The sequence below is a fragment of the Electrophorus electricus genome, chromosome 3, assembly GCF_041902795.1.
Source record: "Electrophorus electricus isolate QZ-2024a chromosome 3, ASM4190279v1, whole genome shotgun sequence".
Classification (NCBI taxonomy): domain Eukaryota; kingdom Metazoa; phylum Chordata; class Actinopteri; order Gymnotiformes; family Gymnotidae; genus Electrophorus; species Electrophorus electricus.
Window position 1 is genome coordinate 29,800,609 of NC_137499.1, and position 10,531 is coordinate 29,811,139.

At 37.8% G+C, this 10,531-nt stretch overlaps 2 protein-coding genes across 2 annotated transcripts; both read left to right on the plus strand.

Moving 5' to 3' along the window:
• Window positions 1–369: 369 nt before the first annotated feature.
• dlx4a (distal-less homeobox 4a) lies at window positions 370–5,062 on the plus strand. Its single transcript, XM_027009137.3, has 3 exons — window positions 370–858; window positions 2,133–2,326; window positions 3,758–5,062. Exons 1-3 carry the CDS (start codon window positions 561–563, stop codon window positions 4,007–4,009), a joined length of 744 nt encoding a protein of 247 aa, XP_026864938.2. The 5' UTR covers window positions 370–560; the 3' UTR covers window positions 4,010–5,062.
• A 2,866-nt stretch (window positions 5,063–7,928) lies between these two features.
• dusp3b (dual specificity phosphatase 3b) lies at window positions 7,929–9,650 on the plus strand. The gene is made up of 3 exons (XM_027009138.3): window positions 7,929–8,773; window positions 8,974–9,206; window positions 9,291–9,650. The coding sequence occupies exons 1-3, from the start codon at window positions 8,652–8,654 to the stop codon at window positions 9,488–9,490; spliced, it is 555 nt and encodes a 184-aa protein (XP_026864939.2). The 5' UTR covers window positions 7,929–8,651; the 3' UTR covers window positions 9,491–9,650.
• The last annotated feature ends 881 nt before the right edge of the window (window positions 9,651–10,531 follow it).

Below are 10,531 nucleotides of genomic sequence, written 5' to 3' on the forward strand. Positions count from 1 at the left end.
TAATTAAGAAAGTAATTTTGGAGCGTAAAATGAACTATTTGTATCACGCTGTTGTTGTTGTTGTTATTATTATTATTATTATTATTATTATTATTATTATTATCATCATCATCATCATCAGCATCATTGTCGCCATCATTATCTGAAAGCATTGCTTAAGGTTAACTTTTAAAAATCTGCCAAAAGATGACTGAGCTTCATTATTTTTACTAGTTAGAATTCGATATATATTTTCAAATACCTGTTGAAATCGTAGACTACGTTCTTCTTTGTTCTTGTTGAATTACGTAGGCGTCGAATGCAACCAATGAGCATAGGTGCTCACAAAGCTTGAGCGTGCCTGAACTGTGAGGTAAAAGAGTTCAAAGCGACTCCGCACACTCCATATGTAATTCCATTGTGACAGTATGCCAGATAGGGTGCGTCGCGTTTTGGGGAGGTTTACGATTTAACGATTAAAACAAAACGTTTTCATGGGGGTAAAGGATATATTTTTCTTTTATCGTGACATCTGTGGTGTTCTTCATCGTATCTCGCTCTAATGGACCTCACTCTGGAAAATGACTTCTCTCTCCGATAGTTTGATGACCTCGGACCCTTCTAAATCGGCATTTTTGGAGTTTGGACACGGCTATCCACCTCACCAGCAGCCTTCAGCGGCATATACGCACTATCCTGTCCATAGTTTACATCAAAGCGGACACCAGCACGACGTACCATTCACTTCCAGCGCTAACTCTTACCGTCCTCTCGGTTACCATTACAGCGGTGTGGGCGCGCATCATTCTGGAACGTACTTGCAGTATCAACGAAACAACCACAACAGCGGGCTGGGACACTCAAGACCAGACGAAACAGGTGAGTATCATAATGCATAAGGGTTTATAATATTACTCGTTGTAATAGTATGCGTTTACTCTCGCTTGGCTTATTGCGTGCTTTCTTTGAACACAGAAAGACTAAAATCAGATAACAAAAGGCCCTTTAATGCAATAAACAGCAGAAGAAACCTGTAGTTTTCACAATACGCAAATTACGACCGCAGATGTATTTCTTGTTAATGGAATAATAATTTTTTTTTTTAAATGTACTGTAACTTTGACTCTAACGTGCCAATACTAACTAGGAGAAAATTGTGACCTCTGACCATTTTAACTACTGTTGTAATCCTTGTTCTGCACTATTACCAAATAAAGGTAAACTCTTTGGAGCAGACAAAAGTAAAGCATAATGTATTAACAAATCAGTAAATTATTAAGCAGCAGCCTCTCCACCCCCCCCCCCTCTCTCTCTCTTTCTCTCTCTCTCTCTCACTAATATATATATATATATATATATATATATATATTAGTGAATTGCAATGCATAGAGCCATTATCTTGCCTATATTTCTTAAACAAGTTGACTTGCAATAATAGACTATGGTGGACTTTTAAAAAATTATTCTTTTGCAACTATATTTTCATTTTCAGTAGGTATATGTTGATATATTTACAGACTAAGCCCTAATATGTGAGACTTTTCAAATATTCATTATTTGGGCAACCTGCACTTACTACTACTACTACTACTACTACTAATAGGCATAATAATAATAATAATAATAATAATAATAATAATAATAATAATAATAATACAATAATAATAATAATAATAGAATTACTGATTAATTGTTTAGTGAGAGTAGTTTCAGTATTTCACTAAATTTATTTCGTGTCACATCATAACCTTGAAAAATCACCACACCAGGCAGGCCTCACGCTAGCATACTGTAGACTTATACATCATACCCACCAAAGTGATTTACTGAATAAACCATATTGACATCTTTATCTTTGACTTTATAGGGGACCTTTCACTTTTATTCCTTTTGTTTAGTCAAAATCGTTAAAATATATTCGCTTTAATTATTTTCATGGGGTTTTATATTTATTAGCTTCAGTGTAGTTAATAGTAGGTTATTAATCTTAAAAATATGGTAGCCCATGTAATGTTGTTTATTTCTTTCCGTTAGTCTAGTAAATTACTTCGTGGTTGGACCTTTGTCGTCTAACGAACATGATCAAATTTATAAACGCTTATTCTCGGTGTGGTGATATCGGCCTGTCTAATACGATTTCTCTTTCATTGAAGATTCAGAAAAAGCAGCTGTGACTGAAAATGAAGAAATACGGTTAAACGGAAAAGGGAAGAAAATTCGCAAGCCTCGAACCATTTACTCTAGCTTACAGCTGCAAGCGCTAAACCAGCGATTTCAGCAAACTCAGTACCTCGCCTTACCGGAGCGCGCTGATTTGGCAGCGAAGCTGGGTCTCACTCAAACCCAGGTAACCTTCACCAAGTCATATGTTTTTACCATGCATTTAATTAGAACCGACAGAGCTATATTACTACTAGATGCAAAACAAATAAAAAATATTTGTGGTCGAGAATTTTAAGTATATGCTTTGGGAAATTCGTTTTGAAGCGTCGACTGTGAATTAATCTGGTTAATCGCAAAACTGCTATAAACCTTTTGTCTCTGCGCATTAACCTTCGGCCTTTTGTCTCGTCTACATTTTGAAACTGTAACTAAAGTCTCATTTAGATAAGTATCATAGCCTATATGTTACTTTAGGCCTATTCGTTGTGTTAGACAAATAAATGAAGGCTTTCTGAAATGTTGCACTTTTTCATAGAGCCACTGGCATTGGAAACGCAGTTAAAACACCGGAAAGCTAAAATATTGCATAGAATGCACCAGGACTGATTTATATAGAAATATTAATATATTAATAAATGAGCAGTAATTAGTAATCACTTTTTTTTAGAATTAGTTGCATTGTGTGGCTGTTGATATAGCTCTATAAACTCTTTTCACTGTTCAACAAGAGTCAACAGAGGAATGTTTTAAGTGCAGTGTGCAAAAGGGATGCCCATTCCTCTTTTGCCACGGTGTAACTATACCACTAATTACAGTGTGCTGTATTGTATTGTATTACCCCTTCCAATTGAGAAAGCCGAGTATCAGTATGCACCCAATGCAGAGCGAGTAGACTATCCGACTTTTGCAACACATTACCAAGTATATTATGCTGCAATTAATAGAATACTTACAAGGTAAAAAAGGTGTAAAGTATGACCTACTTCTTGGTCTACGTCTTGCACATTGTACAGTTCATGTCAGTCTCTTTTGGTCTTTCTTAGCCTACCCATGTCACAAAGCAAGCCTGAGCTGACTGGAATTCATTATTACTTCCATTACGTAACAATATAGAACAACACGCTCACCATCTGCATATAAAGAATCTTCATTATATATGTGGATTTCTATTAACAAATGTCACATTTATTTAGGGACATCTTCCCAGTCAGTGCCAAACTGCTTCAGCAACACAGCCAATCCCATCTGCAGCAGATAAAAGTGAGCACCACGAGAATATAGGGAGCAGAGGCAGAAAATAGGACTATTGATTTATTTGTAAGAACATTACAGGCAGTGATTTCCTTTAGATCCCACTGACTATTCATTATACGTGTCAAAGCAGCTCAGAAATAAAGCATTTGTATGGATAAACATTTATAAGAATATTATGTTAGAAAAAGTTAAACCAAGCTCTACAGAAAGTGACTGATTCTTCAAAGCTGTAACTTTAGTATTTAACCCAGAAAAAAGTACTGATTATTAAATAGTTCCAAACGTGTCAAGATTATTTTCAATATTTTTACTCAAAGAGCTGACGACTCAATTCTGTTTATCTCTGATCCTCTTTGCACAGGTAAAAATATGGTTTCAGAACAAACGGTCCAAGTACAAAAAGATAATGAAACACGGCTCGGGCGCCACAGAAGGGGAGCACCTTCAAGCAGCCACACCCTCAGGCACTGCGTGCGCTGCAGCGATGCCTCCATTATGGGATGTTTCGATGTCAAACAACAGTGCCACCATACACACTGGAGGATATATGAACTCTTTCGGGCACTGGTACCCAGGTCACCATCAAGACTCTGTCTGGTCTGAGCTCAAATGATGTGACTGAACAAAGGGGAGGAGTTGGATTCACTTTCTGATTTACACAGCAGCCTACAACAGCCTGAGAGTCTCAGAAAACATCATCCTATAATAAGTCATATACAGGTCACCTGCCCGCACACATTCTCTTTATTTTGAAGACTGATGATGTTGAATTTTCCTTGAGTTTGGGATTATTCCGAAGAAACATGAAAATGGCATCAGCTTTCGTATACTTTCTGGATTCTTTTCAGAGTGACCTTGTGTGCCAATCATTTCTTTTTATTTGTTATTTATGTTTATGGTAACTTTTCATTTATTTCTAGGATTCATAAAGGAATATAATGGGCTGAAGATTTGAACTTTGCAATTTTAATATCTTTCTGGCTTAGAATAAGGACCATTAAAACTGGAACATTATGAAGCAAATCCTTCTTTTGTGCAGTGACTGAATTCAGTGGCATAATGGTTGTTAAAGAGCAACCTATAGGAGGGCAAAAACAAATGTCAAAAATAAGATTTCATCTTATTTCAATTGACTAGTTTTCAGAACATGAAGCATAACAATATTCTCATATACAAATTATTTTCTAATATTCACTGAAATCTGCATGGGAACTATGTATGTAATTATTTTTTCCATCTAGGAGTCATTCATTACTGTTGGGCTAACTGTGACAATGGCAGGCCATAGTCTTAGGAAAAAAGCACTTAAACATTCATTCATATTCTGAGAAGTTGGTATCGCTGTGCTAACCACTCCTCCCAGAGTGGAGTATGCTGTTATACTCATTCTTGTTTTGTCTTATTCAATCTCTTCCTTTATATATCTTTAGTGAGTAAGTAACATTTATTCACAGAGCACATTCCCACAACTGCTGTTGATCCATAATGCTGTACAACAATGAAATACATTAGATAAAATATTTTTAAAAATATATAAGACACAGTCGCAACACATCAGACATAAAGCTATATTTTATATGACAGATAATGTCTTATATGTGCTTATATAAAGTACATAAAAGTAAGTTTGAGTCAAAATTGTAACATCTGCTAGTAGAAGTAGAAGCGTTTGTGATGTCCATAGGTAGAGCGTTCCACAATGTTGGCGTGGCGACAGTAAAAGCACAGTCGCCCTTTAACCTCAACCCAGCATGAGGAAGTTAAAAATTGCTGTAAAGATGACCTCCAGGATCTGGGGACAAAATACGGGCACAGCAGATTTAACGTATACCTAACCAACCTTTTTAAGGCTTGATTTTGTATTGAATTCTAAAATAAACTGTAAGCAGTGATATGAGTCTAAGATGAGATGAGAGTAATATTCTTCCTCTTTTTACACCACTAAGTTCTCACACAGCAGCAATTCTTACAGCAGTTGACTGGCTCACTGACATGTACTGATTTACAATAGTCTCATCAGTAAGAAGTAAACGCATGAATCAATTTTTCCAAGAAGAAATACATTTTAATCTTTAATTTTATTAATGTTCCTGAGGCAGAAAAAACTACCTCTGATCACTGCTGCTATGTTTGTCAAATTTAAGCTCAGTTAAAATCCATTCCTAAATTCTTCACGACATTTATTGAAAAGTGAAAGATGACCCAGATTCCACATACGCAAGCCAGCCTTGGGGAAATCAAATAAAAAAGCTGACATTTTCATTTTGCAGGAAGAAACGAACATTTAAACTTTAATATCCTTGAGACATTCATTAAGCCTCTTCAAAGAAAGCGAATCCTCGTTCACTCAATCAACAATCGTCGCTTACAACTTCAGATACCTGTTTTTTACAGCCTGTTTAAAAGCTGTCTTGCGGTGCCTGTGGAGCCAGTACATGCTCAGGCAGTGCTATCAGCGTATTCCTCCGCTACGGCTTTTCAATGGACGCCGTGGCGCTCGGTTACAGTATTTCAGCGCAGTAAACATGGGCTTTTTTTTTTCCACCCATGTACTATTGTGGTAGAAAAAAAGAAGATGATCACACTCGTAACACACACTCACGCACCCACATCCCGTGATAAATGAACACAGACCCCCCCCCCCCCCCGCCCCCGCCCCCGTTTACTCAAAGACAACGTCCACATACACAAAAAGAGAAGTACAGAGGTTTTCCGCCAGACATGTTACTACTGACGCTGCCAAGGACGGAGCTGCTAGCAGTATCGCATTCGCTGTTACATGCAGTGGCACAGTCTACAATAACCTTACCTGTTTTACTTGCTCAGCTGCCTTTGTGCCTGTGATCCTTGTGTTACCTGATGTTTTTATTACTAGAAGTGGTTTAAAAAAGTTTTTGGCATTAAATGTGGCTGCAAGTCTTAACCGCAAAACAGTTTTAAAGAGTGTTTACTGACATCTAGTGGTAAAAAGTGACCAGAGTAAGTAAGATCTGGGTAAGCTTCCTTTCTGACAATGCTGGTATCAATAAAGATAGTTGTGTAAATTACTGTTAGTAGGTTCAGTAGGTTCACATTATCAGCATTATCACTGTTTACCAAGCACTAGTCTGAAGGGGTAAAACACTGATGTAAGCATAAGTGCATGTTTTTTTTCAGTTTTACTTTCAGTTTCACTTTCAGTTTTAAATAGTTTTAAGATCTACTGACAAATACATTTATTTTGACTTTGAAAATTAACTTTAATAGCATATTGGTTTACAATAAAAAAAATACTGTCTGGAACAATCTGTATAAGCATCATTTGTAATCCACATGTAGTTTGTGATTTTAAAAGGCTGAATATGACACTTTTATCCAAAGTGACTCACAATTATGACTGAATACATCTCAAGAAATTGAGGGTTAAGGGCCTTGCTCAGGGGCCCAGCAGTGGCAAATTTGCAGTGGTCAGGCATGAACCGGCAACCTTCTGATTACTAGTTAAGTACCTTAACCACTGAGCTACCACTAAATATTTTTTTAACATATTGTTTATATATGTAAGAACACACATCGCAGTTAAGTAGATATATGACAGGAGCTTTTTGATCTGCTGCTTTTTTACTCTGGCATTTTTTGTGTGCTTACACAGTGTCCAAACTGAGACATTAATTGAAGCATATATAGATATACACATATACATACACACACTATTCTACCACATGGGTTCCAAAAAGCACATCTGATTTTATTTTAGTGAAGGAACTGCATAGAATGATTTACAACATTAAAAATAATCTGTTATACAGAAAGCCTTCTCTCATGCAAACATCCATTATTTTTCTTGCACAATGCATCTGTATATGCCTGTATAAAGGACATTAATGCACACAAGTGAGCATCAGTATTCTCAGATTTAACACAAAGTGAACAAGATATTACATTTAATTTTTAAGCACATCACAGTCTTAACATATCTATATACACAAAAGATCAGAATGTTTTCTCAGTTGAGACACTCACTTAGCATTTCTGGCATCACACACACACACACACACACACACACACACACACACACACACACACACACACACACACACACGTGTGTGTTGCTACATGCACTCATTTAAATTCTCAACTGACACAAAACAAATCACTGTGTATATACACACACTTCTCCCCAGACTATACAAATAGTGTGTAGACTGCTGTGATGATCCTAAAATGGGTTCCAGATATTTTATATATATGTACAATAAATGCCAAATGCCATCTTTTGTCAGACAGAAAAGTCATGTTTTTTTTTCCATTATGGTTTTATTTATGGTCAAAACTAAAGATGATCAGTTGTGCAGTTGATGCTTAATTGGACAGTGAATTTTTTTTTTGATAGATGCTTGTAAATGTTAATGTATTTCTTGATGGCTTTCTTGGAATGTAACAAAGAAATAAAAACAAAATGCTTCTGAAAAAAAAAAAGAAATAAAACATATTTAAACCAAAATAGAAGATGATAACATAAATAATTACTCAACCTGCTCTCTAACATGCTCCTGACTGTACTGTAATGTAATGTTTAATCTGCATTTTGGACTAAATTAAGTTCTGCCAGAGCTCCTTGACTACGGCAAGTACAAAGACATTACTATAGTCAAGCATGATGACACAAAAACATCAGTTTCTGTGTCCTAATAGGATAAATCTTTTCCAATTTTGGGTTCTTCAATGGAAAGTTTCTTCAGTAGAAAAACAGGATTATACAAATTTCTTGGAATGATTAAAATGAGAATCAGAATTTATGCCTACATTTCTAGAAGGTTTAGGTCTAGACTCTAGCAGACCAGAAGTAACTGCAAATCCCTAGTGATTTTTGAAAATGCATGGTTTTGTGTTGCAGGTGTTGGCCTTTGGACCAGATATCAAGTCCAAACTGCTCTCCTGTCTCAAATGTATTGACAAATGTTGGTGCTCCGAATCAGTAAGACAGCACAGGAAGGCCTGTCGGTCCAAATAGCAGTCTGCTGACACCTGGTGGTCAGAGAGATGCTAAGTGGGGACTGAAGTAAATAGACTGGATAAGCCACTTTAGTTCAACGCTCAACACTACGAACATGTGAATATGTGAAGGGATTAGCAACGCCAGTACAGAGGAGATTGGAAGACTTTATGCAATTTACAGAGATTATTTTATTGCGAAGATAAATTATGTCTTGTGTCTCTATAAAAGAATATTCACAGAATACCATCTGAAATACTGAGACCATCGTTGGGCAAACATGACAGACTACGAAGTGTCAGTGCAGCAGCTCAATGATCTGTTAACAGATGACAATGGGGACTTCTGCATGCCGTCCAGAGATTTCAATGAAGTCTACCCCGGAATTCTCCTTGGAAACGAGTAAGAGTTATCATTTAACTTTATAGTGAAAGAGAGAAAACAACATAGTTGGGGCAAACATTAATGCACTAAAATAGACCTGGGTATTTATAGAAAGGCTCCTGAGTCCGAGCACTCTCATTCTGCAAACAGATACAGACTGGCACAGAATGTGTGCTGGAAAATAGCAGCAGCTGCCTTCACTCATGCCATTGACACAGGTGCGTGGCCACAAATGTGAGACGCTTGCAACAACTGGGGGTGAGCCACATTCTCAATGCCGCAGAGGGAGACTCGTACATGCACGTGAACACGGGCGTGGCATTCTACGCAGGCACAGGGATTGTCTACCATGGAATCCCAGCCAATGACACAGATGACTTCAGCCTCAGCATATACTTTGAAGAGTGCTCAGACTTCATAGAGGGGGCCCTGGCACATAAGGGAGGCAGAGGTAAAGTCTTGGCAAGGTTTTATATCAACTGGGGTAGTGCCGTCTGGATGCAACCAAAAGCATACTTTTTTTGTTACCTGTTAGGGAGGGTGTACGTGCACTGCCAGAAAGGCTACAGCCGCTCGGCTGCGGTGGTCACTGCCTATCTCATGCTAAGATGCGGGTTGGATGTTCGAGCTGCTCTGGCCACAGTCAGAGAGAAACGGGAGATCGGCCCCAACGACGGCTTTCTGTGCCAGCTCTGCCAACTCAACGACAGGTTGCAAAATGAAGGCAAATTCTAAAGCAAAAAAGTATGACATTTACAAGATAATTTAGCCCCAGATATATAGAATCTGCCACTACAGAGTAAGAAGCTGTAATTTCATATACATAATGGTTTGTTTAGATCCAATAAACATGTGGATGTTACAGTAATAAAGCTGTGGAAAGACTGTATATGAACTCAGTGTGTATAAAGCAATTACTAAGCAGGTATTGTGGAACCTTGCGGAATACCTCCAGCAGACGCTGAACTTGGGTTTGTGACCTCTCTGATGCTGGTATGAGCTCTCAGGTATGCTCTCTGGTGGTGGTACCGCAGAACCTTCTGGAATACCCCAAGTAGAGTTGCTGAGTGCTGAAGCTGAGGGGTATGACTGTGTGCCGCAAGCGTGGACGACTGTGTTCCTCTCCTTATGGTTTGTCAACACGAACACCATCACTGTCACCATGAGCCATTACCATTTAAATGCTACAACATTCACAACTTGCTCTCAGTATCCCACAGTAGAGTGCTATATTTGCTGCAAAGCGAGCACGCCATTGATGTGCAGAAGGGAACTAGAACCCATATCACAGTCGATGATGTGATGCCTCCTTCTGGCCCAGACGCACTATTACATCAGACCAGACATTTAAGGTGGAAAAACGTCTGTGGGAGACTCACGGATTTAGCCAACTAGCTTAGCATAATGTAGTCACACAGCCTAATTAATAAAGTACAAAGTTAATGTTAACCCCCCAAAATACAAGCTTTCTTCCAACATTTATGGGATATAACCGAACAGAAACAGCCCAAATGTGTTTAATAGCTCGAATATTAAATAGTTGAAAATACAATCCTATTGTCTTCGTGTAACTTAGCTAACGTTAGCTATTAGCACAGGCTATACCACCAAGTAACATTAGTTTAGTGGTAGTCATTTGGTGGTATTCTGCTAAAACAGCGACCATAACCGTATTTTAAAGTAGTAAAAGCTTAATTGCTTAAATAAATATTCTTAAGCCAATTTTGACTCATCAGTCTGCTCCTGCTCGGAAAGATTAAAATGATATGTCGAAGT